Here is a 21,040-nt window from a genome sequence, read left to right on the forward strand (position 1 = left end):
TTAGCCTGGAGTTAGCCAAACTGCAAGCTAGCTGTCACAGCCTCCAGCACTGCCCTCACTTCCTATGCCAACTGCAAGTTCTGGGAGCTCCCAAAACTATCCTCAGTTTCAGTAATTTGCTAGACCACACACAATTCACAGAAAGCTATTATACTTATGGTTACAGATTAAAATCAGCCAAAATAAGGGATGCAAAGGGCATAGTCTGGAAAGGTTCCAGACACAAAGCTTCTGTTGTCCACCCCGTGGAGTCAGGACCCACACATTACCCTCCCAGCACCAACATGTGACAATGCACTTGGCATACTGACAAACCAGGGAAGCGTACCTGAGCCTCGGTGTCCAAAGTTCTTTGGGGGGTTCCATTACTTAGGTATGATTGATTGCTCACATGGTTGATATCAGTCTCCAGTTTGACCAATACCACAGTATCCCAGATTCCCACCCTCAATCATGTGGTGTGTCTCTGGCATGGCCAGCCCTCCCTGTAAGACTATCAGTTGTGGCCAGCTCCACCCTAAACAAAGACGTTTCTATCAGGTATGACATTGCCTCCCAGAATTGATATTACCTCCCAGAAGCCAGGGCAAAGGCCAGACCTCTCTGTGGGCAAGACCACACTGTTTACTACATAGACAGGAAATGTATAAGAAGAGCCAGAAAATCTTATCAGATCAGAAAGTAAAACTGTCAGAGACTACTGTAGTCATGTCAGAAAGACACAGGAACCAACGTGAAAGGCCTCCCACTAGTCAAAGATGGGATAATTTAATTATCAAAGAATAAAGCAATAATGATTGAGATAACCTAAAATATGTTAAAATCCATAAGGTCATAATAAAAATCACATCAAAAAGCTTTTGGATGAGGCTAAGGGGCCAAATTATTATAAAACTGGTAAATAGTGAGGAAGAGCCGAGCATTTATCCTGTTCCTTGTACAAGTTATACTTCAAAGTTACAAAATAATTGATGAAAGAAAACTTCCTTATAGAATTGCAACTGTTAAATGTAGGACTATAGAGTAAGATTATCATCACTTGAATAACAACTCAATTACAAGACAAACTATCTAATTTAAAAATGGACAAAAGATTTGAATGAACACTTCACCAAAAATGATATCAAATTGGCCGATAAGCATTTGAAAAGATGCTCAAATCATTAGTTATCAGGAAAATGCAAATTAAAACCACAGTTACTTATTCACTACACAGGCACTAGATTGGCCAAAATAAAAAAAAGACTGACAGCACCAAATAAAGAGGAGGATTTGGAACAACAAGAATGCTCACATATTGTTGGTGGAAATGTAAAATCATACAGCCACTTTGGAAAACAACTGGTAGTTTCTTATACATGTGCACTCACCATACAGAATTCTTCTTCTAACCACCTATCAGAGAGCTGACAATGTAAGCCCACACGGAAATCTGTCCAGTAATGTCCATAGCAGTTTTATTCATGATAGCTCAAAACCGGAAACAACCCAAATGACCATCAGCTGATGAGTGGATACACAGTTGTAACATCCATACATTCCACACTCATCAATAACGAAAAGGAACAGAACTACTGAGACACACTGCATGGATGAATCTCAGAAGCATTTTGCTCATGAAAGAAGCCAGACTCAAAACGTTACACATTATAAGATTCCATTTATATGACATTCTGGAAAAGCCAAAACCATAGGGACAGAAAACCCATCGGTTGCCAGGCGGTAGGGGCTGAAGGACTGAATTTGCTGCAGAACTTTTCTGGGTGCTGGGAATGCTCTATATCTTGACTGTTGTGATGATGACATGACTACACACATTTGTCAAAACTCATCACACTATTTACTTAAAAGGATAAATTTTAGTTTGTATAAACTATACCTCAGTAAACCTGATTTAAAAATAAAAAGAATGTCATTATTCTACAAGCCCTAATGATACACTGGATCTAGGCAAAGATCATCAACAGTTGCTAAATCTATCAGATGAGAAGCTGATGGGGAACTTTCTGATGAGTGGGTCAGGCTGACGACACCTGGACTCATCCATCAGTCTTTATACCACAAGAAGATGCAATAGGAAGAGGGTACCGCCACTTATGAGACATCCTTGTAAAGAACTTGAACGTGAATCTGATCAAGTCTCTAGTTAGAACTACTGGTTTGCAGGAAATAGAGGTCCGAGGAACATACTAAATGATATTATAGAGATAAAATGACAAAAATATGGGGAATTCTACAGGACAAACAAACCAGTTTCTTTAACAAATGAATTACAAGGAGAAAAGGAGGAGGAGTATCCTATGACTTAATAGATTTGGGACACATCTACGTGTATACCTTGTTTGGATCCTTATCCAAACTAACTGAAACAAGGGTATTTGATGATATTAAGGAATTGATGTTGATTTTTTTTTTAGGTGTGATAATAGGATTGCTGTTATTATTAATTTATTTATTTATTTATTTATTTTGCGGTACGCGGGCCTCTCACTGCTGTGGCCTCTCCCGTTGTGGAGCACGGGCTCCGGATGCGCAGGCTCAGCGGCCATGGCTCATGGGCCCAGCCGCTTCGCAGCATGTGGGATCTTCCCGGACTGGGGCACGAACCCGTATCCCCTGCATCGGCAGGTGGGCTCTCAACCACTGCGCCACCAGGGAAGCCCTGTTATTTTATTTTTTAAAAGCCATTATCTTTCAGAAGTTCATTCTGATGTATTTATGGATGCAGTGGTATAATAAGATGAAATGATCCAATGTGAGTCAATCTTTGTGTAACATTTGTAATCATTTTAGATTTCAGTGAAATAGCGACCTCCTAGGATACGGTAAAAATTTGGTGAGATAATGGATGTGGAAACACTCTGCGTAGTTCCCGGCATGGAGCAGTCAGTTACTAAATGTTAGTTAAATCTGCTCTTAACTTCTTTTTTCGTTTGTTTGGATTTTTTATTGCCATATGAAGTGCCATCTAACTGGTCTGGACTAAAATAAATAAGTGTTCTAGATGTACCAGGCCAGGTGGAGTGAATATCAGTTTCAATGCCAATTTCAGACAAAGGATACTCATTGAATGGTCAACGTTTTCTACCATTTCTATGAATTTTTCCTCAAATACAGTTTTTTTCATGTATAAATTTAAATGCCATATTTTTAAATATCCCACAAGATTTTTAGATATGACATTGCTATTTTTAAATTGCAGTTACAAATCTTATTTGTCAGTGACAGAATTATAATTCCTTAAAAATTAGAAGCTGTGGGCTTCCCTGATGGCTCAGTGGTTGAGAGTCCGCCTGCCGATGCGGGGGACACGGGTTCGTTCCCCGGTCTGGGAAGATCCCACATGCCGCAGAGCGGCTGGGCCCGTGAGCCATGGCCGTTGAGCCTGCGTGTCCGGAGCCTGTGCTCTGCAGCGGGAGAGGGCACGGCAGTGAGAGACCCGCGTACCAAAAAAAAAAAAAAAATTAGAAGTTGTATTTACAAGAATGAGCATATCCTTTTTTTTTCTAGTTGGAACTAACTAAGGAGGAACATAGATTTAAATGGTTGATTGCTCCAGTTAATCGTTGATTCATCAGATCTCCTGACTTGGTGTATATAACCACCTATGTGGTTGGCTTTTTTCTTTTTACCTTTTGACCCCTTGACTCCCCTACCCCTGCCTCTGGCGACCACCAATCTGCTCTCTGTTATCTATGAGCTTGATTTTTTTTTTTTTAGGACTCCACATATAAGTGAGATCATACGGTATCTGTCCTTCTCTGTTGGACTTATTTCACTTAGTGTAACGTCCTCAAGGTCCATCCATGTTGCCACACATGGCAAGATTTCATTCTTTTTTTATGCCTGAATAGTATTCCATTGTATGTTTATACCACAATTTATCCCTTCACCCATCAGTGGACACTTAGCTTGTTTCCATATCTTGGTGGTTGTAAATAAAGCTGCAGTGAACACGTGGGTGCAGATATCTTTTCGAGTTAGTGTTTTCTTTTTCTTCAGATAAATACCCAGAAGTAGAATTGCTGGATCATACGGTAGTTCTATTTTTAATTTTTTGAGGAAGCTCCATACTGCTTTCCGTAGTGGCTGCACCAATTTACATTCCCACCAACAGTGCACAAGTGTCCCATTTTCTTCACGTCTTCACCAATACATGTTATTTCTTACTTCTCTTATCTTCTTTCCAGCCCTCTGTCCTTAAGAGAGGAGAGATAAGGTGCCCCTACTAATACGAATTAGATTCGTGCAAACTTTGGTAGGGGCAGGCTGCTTTGGGTTTTGGTGTAAGGCAGGACCTTGATCGGGCTGACAGTAGTCATTGGTCCATTTTAATATAATACCTTTTGTGAAAGAATCGGCCTAAAGCTAAATCATAAATTCAGATGACTTGACAAGTGGACGGGAAAATATCAGTCAGGGTTCTTGCCAGATGAGGAATGTTGAAGGGGATCACTTGTTACTAGGCAGCTCTCCTGATGGAAGTCATTTATCCTGACAACCTTAGTGCCACTTACTGGCTCGGTAGAACTTTCTGAGGGTCAGAGAACTAGTCTGTCAGCATCAGCTCTGCTTTTCCTGAGGAGAGTTGCCATATGCACAGGCCAGCTTGAGATCTGTCGGGTACTGACTGACCACCTCTCTGGGCATCATATCAGTTAGATTGGCTGTTCCAGAGTTATGGAGGACCCGGGCTCCTTCCAGTTTTCCAAATCTCCCAACCAAAGGGTGTGATTCTTTTCCACACTTTAGTTAGCAGAAAGGAAGAAGAGGAAGAGGCATGCCCCCACCCCCTTCAAGCACACTTCCCAGGAGTTGTCTGTGCCATTTCTACATGGACCCCATTGGCCAGAATTTAGTCTCATGTCTACACCAGCTACAAGGCCAGGAACTCAGTCTTTTTTTCTCAGTCAGTTATGTGCCAGATAAAATCTGAGGTTCTTTTACTAAAGAAGAAAGGAAGAACGGATATTGGGGGGCAACTAGCAGCCTCTTCCCAAGAAGGGCGGGAGAAGGATGTTGAAAAGAGAGTAGAAACTGGCAGACAAAGTAAGATGACTCTAGATTTATAAGAGGTGGATCCTGGGAGAACAGGATGGGAAACTCACACTCTCCCATGAGGTGACAAGACAAGCGAGCATTCCTGTTGACACTGCTGGTTTTTTTCAACTCTCATAACAGTGGTTCTCAAACTTGTGGGTCTTTAGGATCCTTTACACTCTTGAAAATTACCGAGGACCCCACAGAACTTTTTTACATGGGTTATATATCTATCGGTATTTACTGTATTAGAAATTAAAACTGAGCAATTTTAAAGTATTTATTGATTTATTTTAAAAATAATAAACATGTTACATGCGTAGATAATATATTTTTTATAAATATAGCTATGTTTGCAAAAATTTACCTATTCAGTAGAGTGGCACTGTTTAATATTTTTGCAAACCTCTTCAATGTCTGGCTTATCAAAGACACCTGGATTTTCCTGTCTGCCTCTGCAGTCAATCTGTTGTAATATGTTATTTTGGTTGAAGTATATGAAGAGACTCTGATTTCACACAGATACGTATTTGGAAAAGGAAGAAGTACTTGAACAGCATTTTCAGAAATTTGTGGTATTCTTTTATACTGCATCACTACTTGCAAGTAACCTCAGCAAGTGGTAGTTTCTTCACATTCTTTTTAATAATGTGGACTTTTCATATGCTGTTACAGTAAAATCCCTTGGTCTACCTTGCACTTCTACTGGATCTTCCACTCATGCATGGTTCTGTAATATCATGAACCGGTCATCTGGAAATTGGTTCGCTGAGATATGAAGCTCCTCCAAATGTTGACACCTTTCATTATATAATACTTTAAAAACACATTTGTTAACATCACCACTGATCTCATCAGAAAAGTCGTTTAAGCGTTGGGGAACTGTCAAGGTCACTGTTTCCCAGAAGTCTAATTTTCTTTCGTTTGCAAGCTTCAGCTTTATCTCAGCAGTGAATACCGAGAGTTGTTTTCCTTGAAGTGACGGCTCACTTACATCTGAATACCCAGCTAGGTCACCCTGCAGCTCAAACAGTCTCACAGACCTTTTCCTTGAGGCAGCTTTTGGTCCGGCACACCTAGCAGGGACAGGCTGTGAAGGGAGGTCCGGTCCAAGGAAATCCATGACTTGCTTCTGCCCACGGTGCTGGGACAAACGCCTTTCCCATCCTGCTCATTCCAGGGGAACACCTGGTTCTACATCTGTTTAAATAAGTGCGTGCGTGTGTGTGTGTGTGTGAAGAAAACTTTTACCCACTAACCCACTGGTTTCCAAATTTACCTGCACATTTGAAGCCATCTGAGGAGCTTCCAAAAATACAAGTATCAGTTTCCCACCATCAAAGATTATTAGTTAGGGGTATGGCCTGAGCTTTGGGGTTTTAAAAAGATACCCAGGTGATTCTAAAGTGCACGCCGATGTGAAAAACACTATGCTAATCCCTATTTATTAAAAAGAATGATACCAACCTGCTCTGCAGAACTGGGAGCATTCCCACACTCCTCCCAGGAGCAGACAGGTGGCCAGGTGGCCAGCCACAGGAGCCCCAAGACCCATCCCTGTCAAGTGGACAGATACCCCAAAGGAGCAGACAATCGGTCAGTTACTAGCGGGCGATGGTCTGCGTTTCTAAGCATCTCAAAGATCTTCACATTGGCTTTAAAATTTGACACTGAACTACAGTGAGTGACATTATTTCCTCCTCTTGGATACTGCATGAGAGAGATCTTAAGTGAGGTAGCTGAGCCGTTGCCAGAAAGAGATTGCTGAACTAAAGGAAATGCAACCAGGATGCCGTTTTCTGTAGTGTAAAGAAAGAAACCATTTGGTGCTATATACTTCCTTGGATGTATTTCAGCAAAAGAATCTCTTGAGAAGCTGTTCTTGACAGAAGTCTCAGAGAAGCTGAAATATTGGCCCATGTGACTTCCTTTCAGTCAACATAAAGGAATTTATAAGCACAAATTTCAGAAATTTGCTCAGCTTCCTTGTCTACAAAGCTGCTTTTATTCTGGTCACGTCCACTTCAGCTGACCTTTGCCCAGCGTAATGCCTGAGTCTACTGCCTGTAGGATTTCAGCCTTATACGTTGGAGAGGCTTATGTTTTGGTACCAAAACTTCCAAAGATTGAATTTGAGACAACATGATTTTTCAGTTTTCTTTACCCAGTTGTTTTAAGGGGAGTGGCGTTTTGGGTGCTCTTCTGTCTGGCTTGAGGTCAATCTGGTGATAAGGGGGAGCACACCTACATTTCCTTCCATTTTACGTAATCAGCTTTTGATTACTGGGAAGCAGATCACTGCCCCAGTCTCCACTGAGGCACGTGGTGTTTTTATGCGTTTGAAGATTCACTCAGTACCAGTCGGGGTATTAAGGGGCCAGGCACAGGCAGCGGTACGGAAGCCTCACGTAAAATGCTGGCCCTGAAGTTGCTCACGTACAGGTGTACGCGGACAGGCCTGCAGCTGAGCACCAGACCACATGCTGGAACCAGCGGGGAAGGCAGGGAGGGCTTGAGTTTCAGCCTGACTTGTGAGTGAGGCTCCCGGCAGTACTGCAGGGCCGCGGAGATCCAGAGCCTTTACTTTCCACTTTCCAGTTAAAGAACGTGGAGCCCAAAGAGGTTTCCTGAGTCCTGGTTAACTGCCGATGGGACCAGCACGGATCCTTCTTGTCTAGAGCCCCCCTTCTGTGGTTACTGTCAGCACACAGCGCCGTGTGTCCTGCCCCTGCTTCCCACGTTCACATCCCCTTCCTGTCTGCTTATGAAAGTGGATCTGGGAGCCCTGAATGAGCTCTCGTTGGCTTACACGGCTACAGAAACGACCTGTCCTACAGAGGGAGCAGGGGGCCAGGGATCGTGCCCTGTCCATCCCAGGGCCCCGCTACTCATACCCCCGCCTCTGACCCTCGCCTGGTCACACCTTCTGTTCCTCCTGGCCGTCTCCTAAAGAGCATCAGACAGGTAGCCTGGTATTTATTTTTGCTGCAGGACCTAGCATAGTGCCTTACATATGAAAGATTCTCAGATGTTTGAAAATAAATACTGCAGATATATATGTACACGTATGTCAACGATTTTTCATTACTTTTGGGTGTAGTGGTGGAGACGGAGCATACTGAAAACCTGCCTCAGGCCTGTTGTATGCAGTGTAATTAAGGATTAACAGTGTCGCTGTGGGGATTAAAACACTATAAAAGACCTTCTCAGATGGCTAAGGCATTTTTTTTTTTTTTTTAATTAATTTATTTATTTATTTATGGCTGTGTTGGGTCTTCGTTTCTGTGCGAGGGCTTTCTCTAGTTGTGGCAGGCGGGGGCCACTCTTCATCGCGGTACGCGGGCCTCTCACTATCGGGGCCTCTCTTCTTGCGGAGAACAGGCTCCAGACGCGCAGGCTCAGTAATTGTGGCTCACAGGTCCAGTTGCTCCGCGGCATGTGGGATCCTCCCAGACCAGGGCTCGAACCCGTGTCCCCTGCATTGGCAGGCGGATTCTCAACCACTGCGCCATCAGGGAAGCCCCGGCTAAGGCATTTGATTGCCAAAGTATAACCCGCGGCGCCGTGGGTGGTTACGGTGATCGTGGCGTGTTAAACAAGATGAGCCGTAACCAACCACAGCAGCAGATCAAAAGTATTACCTGGTTCCTTGGAGTGTTGGAAGTGTAGGTGTGCTAGTTCCTGTGGCTGTTACTTCAGACGTACATCCGTGATCATGCAAAGCAACGTGCAGAATGGAAGATAAAATGCCGTTTGCTGGCGTGGAAAGGGCTCTGGCCGTAGAATAAAGGAATGAATCGGGGCGCAATGCACTGAACCCGGCTTCCACGATCCCAAGGCTCTTTTTCCCTAAACAGAAGAAGAGGAACCATAGTTTCCCACAGCCTGATGTACTTCACAAATCTCCAAGTCACGTGTGTGCAGGGAGTTTGGTGCCTTTGTTCTTGTCTGTGTCAGACTCACCTGGGCTCCTGCACGGCCAGCGCTCTTAGCCGACTTAGATCTGTTTCTAGGAGTCTGTCCCAAACGGAGCAGCCCCGGCGGCCGGCGTGCTGACAGCTTTTCACCTGCGGTTTCCTTCCCTGCCTGCTCTGGGCCATCTGCTTACTCCGCAGGTGCCTTTCTCTCAACTGCTCCTTCTGTCCCAGCTGGAATGGTGCTGGGAAGGCGGACCCTGGTTCCAATCCCAGCTCCATGTCCTTCCGGCTTGGGAGCCTCTTGTGCATCTGTAAGAGGGGAGACGGCGGAGAGATGAAGTGAGGCGTTGGTGACGTAAGGGCACAGGGAACTGCTCGTCAGTGTCAGCAACACCGCTGTCATCGTTCTTATTGGCTAGTGGTCATGTGTCACTATTTGAGGGGTCACGTTCACGAAACTGCTTTAGACACAAACGTGGCAGGTCTGAATCTGCAGAATGTTGGCTGTTACCACCTCTGTCCTTCAGCAGCAGAGAGACAGAAGTACGAAAATCAGAAAGAAAAAGAAACTGCATTTATCCTTCCCCTTCTGTTCTCTAGATTTGTTTTATAATTTACTGGTTTTCATAAGTTGAGTATGATACCCGTGGGGAGAAAGAGCCTCATTTTTGCAAATGACAGTTACACAGTGTGCCTACTCGAGAAAAAGGGAAAGAAGACTAAAAAGCTTAGAGCCCTGGCCTCGGCCCATCTTAATCTCTCCCGTGGCAGGCGGGGCCCTTCATCTCAGCCTCTGGGCTCACAGCTTTGAAAGTGAAGGGACTCGCTTCACTTGTCAGGTTTAACGTGGATAGGATGCCAGCTCCAGAGTCTGACAGTGCTGTCATGGGTACTTTCTAGAGCAGTTTTAACCAGTCTCATTCTCTTTAGAGTTTTATATCCATTTCTGTTGTTAGTACCTTAAATCTGGCTCTTCCCACATGAGCTAGTATAACGTTCTAAAATCAAAAATGAACCCAAAACAAAAATAACTAGCCAGCATGAGAAAGTCAACAGAGTTGGGGTCAGAGTTCCACAGGAAAGCAGCTGCCCATCCTGTGGCCTCCTGTGGTCCCCACCCCACATCCTTGGGCACGGCCAGGGACAAAGCCGGTACAGACCCACCCAGCAGCCAGGCCTGTGCCCGTGCCGCAGGGCTCAGGCTTTTGCCTCGATGCTGATATAAAGAAGGCTTTAAGGCGGTTGAGGATCTAACGCTAGCTTATTGTGTCATCTCAAACACAGAATAACATGGCACTAAAAGAGAGCTGAGAAACAAGGAGACAGAGAGCAATGAAATAATTTCCTAATTTGATGAAGGAGAGGAGGGTCACTTTCTGAAGGGCCAACATACAGAACGTGCGCGGAGAAACTCAAAAGTGGAAGGACCTTCGAGATCACCCACTTACTCCAGCCTTCAGTGTTATTTATACCCGAGGACCATCTACAAACAGAGTCTACAGACCATTAGGAAATGCAAATTATAAGCTGAGAGGTACTACCCAGTAGCCCACTGACTCTGATATCAATGGAGAATTGAGATATCCTGGAAAGTGAAACTTGCAGATACAGAAGTTTAACCATCTGAAGTACCAAAACTTTAAAGTTTTTTTTATGAATGTTTTATGAACTTTAAAAACTTTAAAGTTTTTTTTTTATGAATGTTCATTTTTATGAACATTTCTGTAAAACATCTTATTCGTTTTTTCTTGATGGCTCAGGTTCTTTTCACTTTTTCATCATTTTTTTTTTCATGGAGAAACATCAGACATTCTTCTCTGTTCTTGATTAACTTATTATCCCAGGTGACTTGAGACTTAGCTGTCTTGAGTTTCCATCACGGAAAAATCCCTGGTGTATTAACTTGAGTGTTATATATATTCTTTTTCATGAAGGGAGAGTGAATAGTAATAAGATGGGTCCACAATCCCTTGTTTAAAGCCCTTGGATCAAGATAAGTTTCTAAATTTAGATATTTTCACACTTTAGATAGGTACTATAGCCCAGACAGCGTGCACAACGAATACCCCAATGGTACTCGTTCAACACATGATCATTTCCTCAGCAAAGCATATGAACGCTTCCCTCAAACGGGATACAGAGTAGAAAGAAGGGCCCAGCATCAGGTTAGGCCAGGTCTGGCTGCCAAACGAGTTGTCGTATCAGAAAAAGAACTTGGGGGCTTCCCTGGTGGCGCAGTGGTTGAGAGTCCGTCTGCCGGCGCAGGGGACACGGGTTCGTGCCCCGGTCCGGGAAGATCCCACATGCCGCGGAGCGGCTGGGCCCGTGAGCCATGGCCGCTGAGCCTGCGCGTCCGGAGCCTGTGCTCCGCAACGGGAGAGGCCACAACAGTGAGAGGCCCGCGTACCGCAAAAAAAAAAAAAAAGAAAGAAAGAAAAAGAACTTGGTTTTCAAATTCTGGAATTATGCATAAGAAATCATAGCCCCATAGGTAACATTCATTGAAGATTTACCATATGCCAGGCCCTGTGCTAAGAGCTTTGCACATTATCTCGTTAGACCCTTGCAGCAGGTGGATACCTCTATTGCTTCCATTTGCGAATAGAAAAGCGAGGCACAGAGGCATTAAGTAACTTTCCCACCGTCACAGAGCGAATGGAGTCGGAGGAGGAGGCCGCGCACTGAGCTAACCTTTACCAAGTGCTGGTTGCGCGTCAGGCATTGTTCTGAGCACATTCTCGCTCCTTTGATCGGCATCCGGTCCCCTAAAATAAGTCACTCTTGTCCCCATTGAACAGATGAGAGACAACAGGGAGATTATTTAACATGCCCAAGGTCTGGCCTAAGAGACAGTATGATTCCAGAGCACGTGTGTATACTGTGTTGTATGACTTTGTAGCCGTAGGACAACTGGCGGTAAGCTTCCGCAAAATTAATGACCACATTATAGGCCAGAGCCGCTCTCTGCCAGGGGCTTCCTCACGTTCAGCATTGATGTTATTCTCCTTATGCTTGAATATATTCAGTGCAGATTTTATACTTTCTTTATATGGGATCATTTGCCACATGTTCCTTCACATCTGCCCTCAACTGCTCCCCCCTCCCCGGCCCCCCAATCTCGTTGTCCTGCCTCATTTATCAGTGGAGTGTGGGTGAGCACTTGTCACCATTTCTAAAATGTGTCCTGGCGTATCTGGGGGAGTCGCTTTCATACCTCCTTCCCCACTCCTCCCCCCATCCGAGTAAACCAAGTTCTCTCCAAGCCACGCTTGACTTTTCACCTTGAAGGCGGACACAACCTAGGCACAACCAGCATTAAAACTCGCATCTTCGATGTGAAAAAGTGATGTAAAGGCCGGTTTTCGTGTGGACTTTGTTCCAGAACACCACCTCATTCCACGCTAGCTTCTGGTCCCTGTGTTGAGTCGGCGGGTTACACGAGCAGTGGGGAGCTAGGGGTGCCTCCTCCGACGTGGTCCCCACTCACAGCATGAACCCTGCCGGCCTCTAGCCCAGGAGGAGCTTTGTCCATCTCAGGCAAGCACATGGTGCTGGAGATGATCTCACGTGGAAGATGGCAAAATGCAGTTGAATGCGCCAGCAGTTTCCAAAGGTTTTAATATCTTGGGTTACTGTCCCATCTGGCAGTAATCACCTTCCTTCTTTGTTTAATCCAGACAAGAACGGACCAGTTTTACCAGCACTGAAGACCCACTGCACTGAAAAGGCCCCAGAATTCTTCCGTAGCTGGCTGTTTTGCACCAGCCGTTTCTAGTCCGCCCCATCCAAGAGAGAGCAGTGCTCCGTTGCTCGTAAACATGATTAGCTCCTACAGTAAGCCCTGGCCACAGCTGGCAAAGAGGGGCACCTGGGCTCTTTGTGTTCCGCATTGAAGGGCAGTCCCTTCCCGCAGGCTGGCGGAGTTGTGCCGCTCTGTGACACACGCGTGTGTCGTGCTCTTTGGAATCTCTGCTGAGCTTGCCAGTGCGGTGGTCCAGGTGTCGTCAGCCGGTCCGTGCCTCGATGCACTGATGGTCCTGTAAAGTCACTGAGGTCAGAGCCTGGCCGTCCCTCCCAACTGCACAGGTGTCCTGAGCCTGTCCCTCTGGGAGGTACACGTGGCTGTGCCTTGGGGCCCCTGAGGAGCGTCACGCTGGCGCGCTTTTCCGGAAGCTCAGCCTCCCCCAGCCTCACACGCAGAACCATGGGTTTTCTTTGCTCTCTGTTGTTGCCTTTCTTCTTCGCTCATCACTGTGGCTTCTGAACTTCAGCAGAAAAAGAAAACCAAACCTCCGGTGCCGTCCCCACCCAGCGTTCCCACTGCTTCTGCTGCTCCCTGCGTCCTTTTCTCCCTGAGTCCGTCTCCTCACCGCCGCTCATTCCCCGTCACTCCTCCCAGCCTGAGCGTTAAGCACACCAGCACGTGGACGCACACACTTCTGAGACCTCGCGGGTACTTTCTCTCCATGCAGGCTCAAGAGCTGCTTATTCGCAGCAGGAGCCATTTTCTTTTCTTTTTTTCCTCCTTTTTTTTTTTTTTGCGGTACGCGGGCCTCTCACTGCTGTGGCCTCTCCCGTTGCGGAGCACAGGCTCCGGACGCGCAGGCTCAGCGGCCACGGCTCACGGGCCCAGCCACTCTGCGGCATGTGGGATCTTCCCGGACCGGGGCACGAACCCGTGTCCCCTGCATCGGCAGGCGGACTCTCAACCACTGCGCCACCAGGGAAGCCCCTTTCCTCTTCCTTTTACTAACAGATTCAGTGCCATTCTGGCTGCCTGATGTGGCCTGACCTCCATAACAGGGACACTTGGCTGGTGACCCCTTACATGTCTCTTCCACGAGAAAATGACTGCAGTGGGGCTGCTGGTGGGTTGCTTTTGAGGTATTGTGTGGGATTCTCCTTGAATCAAAGTTTGATACAAAGATGGAGATTACAGAATACTACATTCAGTTTTGTTTACTACCAGCCACCCTGAGTAACATGATTTGGATGGATTAGCATCCTCCTTGGCTCAAGGCCAAGAGAAGTATTCAGGTTTTCATCCGTGTGGGGTTTTCTTTTCTAAAATGAAAGGTTTACTACACCTGAAAAATAAAACAAATACTGTGTATATAAATATACCTAAACATGTAAATTAACGATTTAACCAGTTACATCCTTCCTCCTGGGTGAACTTGACTCAGGGAGCCCCTGAAATGTACACTGCACAGAAATTCACCCAGAGGGTAGATGTGTGAACAGTGCTCTGGGACAGAGCACAGACTCTGAAACAGAAGGTCCTGCAATAGAAACTTTAAGTTTTTTAGAGGGTAAAAGGTGATTATCGCATTTAATAGATTCTTTAGATATTTTTATCTCTAGAGTAGATCATGTAGCTCCAGTATTCAAGATATAGCAAGGTATCCTTTTTTTGTTCCTCAGGGAGGGACTGATCCTTCTTCTTTGATATTTAAAAACAAGCCACCATAAATGTAACTAAAAATGCAGATTCTAGTCAAATCAGGCATTTATGGTGTAAGGAGATATTATTAAATGACTCAGGTGATTTGGGTTGTGGTCAACACCTATACATAACATTGTGGTACCTGTTGGGAAAGTTAGTCCCAACAAGGAAGAAAGGGTTAAAGTCTTCAGATGAGGTCCAGCCAGTCTGTGTCCAGAATTCCAAGTGTCTTGGGTTTTCCCCCCTGTGCCCAGAGTTTACACTAGGTGGCATGCAAGGAAAGCTAAACAAATTCAGAAACTCGACCCTGTGGAAGCAGTTCTTTGGCACTTGCCACGATCGGAGGGTTCAGCTTTGGAGTCAGTGTTTGATTTGTGGTTGTTTTTTCCCCCAGGATGAAGTGTCCTCTTGCTGGTACAAATAAAAGATTTCTAATTAACACAATTAAGAACACGCTGCCCTCCCAGAAAGAGCAAGACCACGAACAAAAAGAGGGCAGTGAGGAACCTGCGAAAAGCCAGGACCAGAAGGAGGAAAGCCGGCAGAAGCACAGAACCCACCCATACAAGCACAGGGTCCACGCTCGGGGCCCTGCCCGTCATTCTCCGCCGGGGAAGCGGCGCAGCCCGGAGAAGTCCCAGAAGCGATCCAGCAAGCGGTGAGGCAGGGACGCAGGGTGAGCGCGACCGTCCCAGCACCCGGGCCTGGGCTGGTGCAGAGAGGGGGCTGAGGACGGCCCGCGCTGGCAGCGCAAACACCCAAGAGGGATTTTCCAGCAGGGCCGCTGTCGTGACAGCGGAAGATCACCTGAGGCTCCGAGAAAAGAGTTCAAAGGGAACGCTCTGAAGATGCCTTGGCAAGTTTAAGCTGCTCCGGCGGTGCAGTATACATTTGTATTGATTTTATTCTGTCTTGTTTGGAAGTTGGTTTCAAAATAAATCTTCAGAGTTTTCAGAGATTATTAAAACTAGTTCCACTTATTTTTTGGTGTGCTGCCCTCGTGATCCTTTCTCAAAATTTCTCGAAAAATAAAACACTTGTAAATCCTATACTTTACTTTTTTGGGTGACAAATTTAAGTTTTAGAAATCTGGCCAGTAACCATATTTATGAAAAGGGCTAGAAATTGACCACGAAACTCTGATAGCACTGCGCCTGTGGTCCTTTAAGTAAACAATGTAGGAAAATTTCCAAACCCTCTTGAATGAATGCTCCCTGTCAATAACCAGAGGTTAAAAAACTGTCTCTGTGGTTTCCGTGTGTACTCTCAAACTCATTCCTGAGATAGAGCAGTTTTTCTACATTTAATTTTGGGGGGGAATGTGTACGTTTTAAGTGGTGCTTTTAAAAGAACCTTCAAAAGTTAAAGTGAACATGATTTTTGTGCTATGTCTTATTTAGCTAAAGATGTACAATGCCACTCTCAGTATGGTTGTTTCAGAAATCTGAATTTTCAATAAAAGTGTGTTCACCATGCCTTTTTTCGTTTTTTCAATATCGGCGTGGCTCTCTTCTAACATACAATTATAAACCTTTCAAACCTGTATTCTTCCTTGCATTCTCAGGAAAATGTCACCAAGCACCCTCTTCCCCATCCACAAAAGGAAGAAGAATCTCTCTGTCCATACCCCACCCCCAATCTTCCAAAGCATCTGAGCTTATGCCTGGCCGCTCCCAGATAATCATTCAACGCTGCCCCACTCCCTGCTTCCTGGCAGCGAGAAAAAACCCTTTCTAAGCACTAGCAAGGAGCACATCCGCAAAGCTAGCTTTGGGGTGTTGGGCGGACGCGTACCGCTCCCCCCGCCGAGCTGCTGTCCCACACCTGCTCAGTCTGCTTGGAGCCGAAAGCTCAGGGGCACAAGCCCAGAGCCTGCCCACTCTGCGCACCCTTCTCCCCCAGACCCCGGCCTCACCCCATGACTTGGTACAAACACCCTTTCCTTTCAGGCATTCAAGAGGAATCATCTGGCTCATGTGACTGTGATCCAAATCCAGTGACGCATTAGCCTGTATCACATGTGCTAAAATGCGAAATGTTTTGTATTTAAATATCTATCAGAAACAGCCCAGAGTTGTGGTTTTAAACATTCTTCTAATTAAGTAAAATAAGACCGGACTGTATCATCTGTCTGTGTGCTCTGTGTTTAGAGCACACTGGCAAGCTCACTATTCCTAAAAGAGGGGGATGATTATAACAAGCATGTTCTTCCACTCCGAAGTAAAGGAAGCGCTTTGGCCTCATCACACTTACCTTTCTCAGACAATCGTGGTAAAGGACAAGTGTTCCACAAAACCATTTTCCCTTTAAGATCCACTGTCCCACTTGTGAAATTTTTCCTAGAATCTTTGAAACTTTCATCACAAGTAGCCATGGTTTCCTGTGTTTAAATGTCAAAAGCAAATTATCCATCCGTGTTCCATATGTATACAGTGGATATCAGGGAGGGGCTGGTCCTGAGACGCAAACCCAGCCACCTCCTGCGTCTGCGGGGAACACACAGGCACGGCAGCACCGTACTGAGAGATCATCCAGCCCAGGACAGAAGGTGGAGGGGGTTGAATCTCAGCCCCCCTCTGCCATTGGCTCACTGTGGGGCCTCCTCTGGGCCACTTCTCTGCACGGCATCTGCAAACTAGGATGTTTGCACTGGGACTTCCCAGGTGGTCCAGTGGTTAGGACTCCACTTCCACTGCAGGGGACCCAGGTTCGATCCCTGGTGGGGGAACTAAGATTCCACACGCCACACGGTACGGCCAAAAATAAAAAAGTAAATAAATAAGATAAAATAAGGTGTTTGCGCTGAGTCTCTGGTTTTGAAACAAGTAGAGACAGAAGTGCACGTCTGGCCCTAAGCTTAGGAACTGCATTGCTCGCTTCCACTAGAAAGTGGCAGGAGTTAAACCTAAGTGCAAGCTAGCACAATTCATTTTCTGTTTTACCTCATTTTAGAAAACGTCATCTCCAAGAAAGTAAATGAGAAGCCACGGTCTCCGCCGTGTCCCGTCACCTGCTGGTGGCCAGTCTTTCTGAACAGCGCATACATGGAGGCAGAGGGAGCCAGGGTGGGTAGTTTTCCCGAGTAGGCTACGTACTGAGGACGTCTCCTCAGGCCTGATTCTGGAAGGTGGCCGTGGAGTTTTTAATTTCTCTGTGATTTTTTTGGGGGGTGGGGGGCGAGGGCTGGATAGATCTGCCTCAGATCTACTAGGTGGAATTTACCATTCTGTCATCAATTATCGATGTGACTCAACGTGGCATTTACATGTTTATATTATTGCATGATATCTGTCACTGCTTGAAGTCTTGCCACTGTCTTTGGATCATAAAGAATATCTGGTAGGTAATCAGTGCTTGTTGAATAGACATTACCTGAGGTGAACCTCAGATAAAGTGAAGCCTAGCCACTTTCCTATGGAGTATTAAACCCACAAGTTATCGCAGGCTATACGGGAACCTGCGTGGACAGCAACATTCATCGTCTGTCACCTATGGGCAAACATTGTGGGGCCCTTTTTCCCCAGCTTGACTGAGATATCCAGTATTTGATATATAACACTGTACATTTAAGGTATACAATATGACCATTTGATAGAAGTACATATTGCAAAGTGATTATCACAATAAGGTTGGTTAACACAGTCATTACCTGAGTTACCATTTTGTGTGTGCGCGGTGAGAAAGTTAAGATACGCCTTTTTTTTTTTTTTGCGGTACGCGGGCCTCTCACCGCTGTGGCCTCTCCTGCCGCGGAGCACAGGCTCTGGACGCGCAGGCTCAGTGGCCATGGCTCACGAGACCAGCCACTCCGCGGCATGTGGGATCTTCCCGGACCGGGGCACGAACCCGTGTCCCCTGCATCGGCAGGCTGACTCTCAACCACTGCCGCCACCAGGGAAGCCCAAGATACGCCTTTTAAAACCCCGTGTCCACGTGGTTATCTTACAACCCTATGAAGAAGATGCCATCACTCCCATTACAAATAAGGAAACCGAGGAGAGGTTTAAAGTTTGCCCAAGGTCATGGAAGTGGCAGAAATCCTATTGGAAGCCAGGACTGTCTGAATCAAAAACCTATATTCTTTCTTCTACCTTATGCTGAACTTGATCCAAACTCAGCTCCCTCAAAATACAGGATGGGGATGTCTCAACGCACTTATGTCCCAAGGATTGCCAGTTTAAGAGCCTAAAGAACTTTTATAACCAATGCATTTCACTGGTTAAAATTTACTCCCGAGGAAATCTGAATGCAGAAGCCCTGTGGCAGGGAACATTTGCGCTGGCGCAGCATCTCTGTGGGCCAGTTTAGACAGCCGTCTAAATCCAAGAGAAAAACTCTTACCCTTCCGTGCTTCCGCGGTTAAACAGCAGCCCACAGACTATAACGAGGGGACACTAAATTCTCCACGTGAAGCACATATTTCAGGTTACTTCACATTTAACCTTGTCTTTTTTCCACCCACAATAGCAAGGTTTGGGAGTTAAAAAGTCTTAGAGGGTCTTCCCTGGTGGTGCAGTGGTTAAGAATCCGCCTGCCAATGCAGGGGACACGGGTTCAAGCCCTGGTCCGGGAAGATCCCACATGCCGTGGAGCAACTAAGCCCGTGCGCCACAACTACTGAGTCTGCGCTCTAGAGCCTGAGAGCCACAACTACTGAACCCGCGTGCCACAACTACTGAAGCCCGTGAGCCTAGAGCCCGTGCTCTGCAACAAGAGAAGCCACCGCAATGAGAAGCCCACGCACTACGATGAAGAGTAGCCCCCGCTCACCGCAACTAGAGAAAGCCCGCGTGCAGCAACGAAGACCCAATGCAGCCAAGATTAAATTAAAAAAAAAAAAAAAAGTCTTCGAGTCAAGGTCTCTGTGGTACTATAAACAACATCCTGTGGTCCAAGGAAAGTACACTACCTCTGCCTCTACCTTAGGCCTTGGAAAGGCATGTCTACAGATCACAGATTGAGCCCTGCCACGTGGCTCATCCGAGTATAGAGAATGAGAAGGAGAGTCTGCCGAACGGAAACTCTTGTTCTCAGCATGGAAAACAATGCCAAGAAGCAGGCGCTCACACACAGGAACACATTTTAAAAGGTAAGTTAATTAATTAATGTACATTAAACTGGCACGACAACATAGCAAGTAGAATTCAGAGGGATTTTATAAGTAAATCATTTTTATTTGGGTTGCCATGCCATAAAACTCAGTAGAAGGCCCTGGGCATTATGAAAAGGCCCAACAATAAACATAGATTTAAGAGCATTATTAATAGTTGACTACATGAGCAATTTCTCCCATCTGTCTAGCCCTGTATTTTCACTGCTGGCTTATATAACTTATAAAAATTTCCCAAGTGAGACACAAACTCCAGATAGAACATATTTTATAAAATACTGGAGGAAGATGTTTCTCCACCAGGCGAACGTACAGCCTGCCCACGGCGCTGGTCCCCTGTCTCTCCCAAATTGTTTCTTCTCATTAATTCCTCAGGCATAGTCCTCTCAAAATGAACTAGTATACACTGTCCAATTATGAACCTCTATTTACTCCAAATTATAGATCCATCCGTCGGATGGGTAGTCTTCCAAAGTTCGATGTCAGTTTACAAAGGAAAAACAGCAAGACTGGTTTTCAATCCTACAGGGTTTTTAAAAATATTTACTTATCTATCTGTCTATCTATCTTATCTACCTACCTACCTACCTACCCTGGGTCTTAGTTGCCCCACACAGGATCTTCGATGCTGTGAGCAGAATCTTCGTTGCAACATGCAGGATCTTTTTTTAGTTGCGGCATGCGGGATATTTAGTTGCAGCATGTGGGATCTAGTTCCCCAACCAGGGATCGAACCCGGGCCACCCTGCATTGGGAGCCCAGAGTCTTAACCACTGGACACCAGGGAAATCCCAATCCTATAGGCTTTTTTCTAAAAATAATTAATTAATTAATTAATTTTTTGGCCGCGTTGGGTCTTCGTTGCCGCGCATGGGCTTTCTCTAGTTGTGGCGAGTGGGGGCTGCTCTTCGTTGTGGTGCACGGGCTTCTCATTGCGGTGGCTTCTCTTGTTGTGGAGCACGGGCTCCAGGCACACAGGATCAGTAGTTGTGGCTCTCGGGCTCTAGAGTGCAGGCTCAGTAGCCGTGGCACATGGGCTTAGTTGCTCCGCGGCATGTGGGGTCTTCCCAGACCAGGGCTCAAAGCCGTGTCCCCTGCATTGGCAGGCGGATTCTTAACCACTGCACCACCAGGGGAGTCTCAGGTTTTTAATCCTATATCCTACATAAAAAACAAAGCATCACTCACTCACTCACTCACTCATTCAGTAAACACTTAGGGAACCAAGCACATATGACAAGCACATGCTGGGCCCAGACTGGAGCAGTTTAACTCCTGTCTTCAGACTCTGCTGGGCCATGTTCATGTCTTCCAAATTCAAAGCTGTAGAGAATTTGTGCAGCAAGAGATTTACTTCTCAAAAATATCTTGGTCATGCCTGTATTTCAATCTTCTATATGAGAAGCATTGGTGGTTGTCCATCAGCACAAAACAGCACAGATTTCATTTTCATTTTTTAGGAAAAGTTTTCCATTTTGTTAAGTTCTAAAAATATGTATATATATAATGAATCTTAAAAATATGTAT

General features: G+C 45.7%; 1 protein-coding gene across 1 annotated transcript in view; it reads left to right on the forward strand.

The window, feature by feature from the left end:
* Positions 1 to 15,878, forward strand: part of LOC116743236 (protein POLR1D-like) — a 42,361-nt gene extending 26,483 nt beyond the window's left edge. The window contains exon 3 of the mRNA XM_032611587.1: positions 14,798 to 15,878. Within this exon, the coding sequence (XP_032467478.1) occupies positions 14,798 to 15,065 (268 nt within the window). The 3' untranslated portion in view covers positions 15,066 to 15,878. The remainder of the gene's footprint in view (positions 1 to 14,797) is intronic.
* Positions 15,879 to 21,040: the final 5,162 nt, after the last annotated feature.

Source organism: Phocoena sinus, chromosome 18 (assembly GCF_008692025.1).
Source record: "Phocoena sinus isolate mPhoSin1 chromosome 18, mPhoSin1.pri, whole genome shotgun sequence".
Classification (NCBI taxonomy): domain Eukaryota; kingdom Metazoa; phylum Chordata; class Mammalia; order Artiodactyla; family Phocoenidae; genus Phocoena; species Phocoena sinus.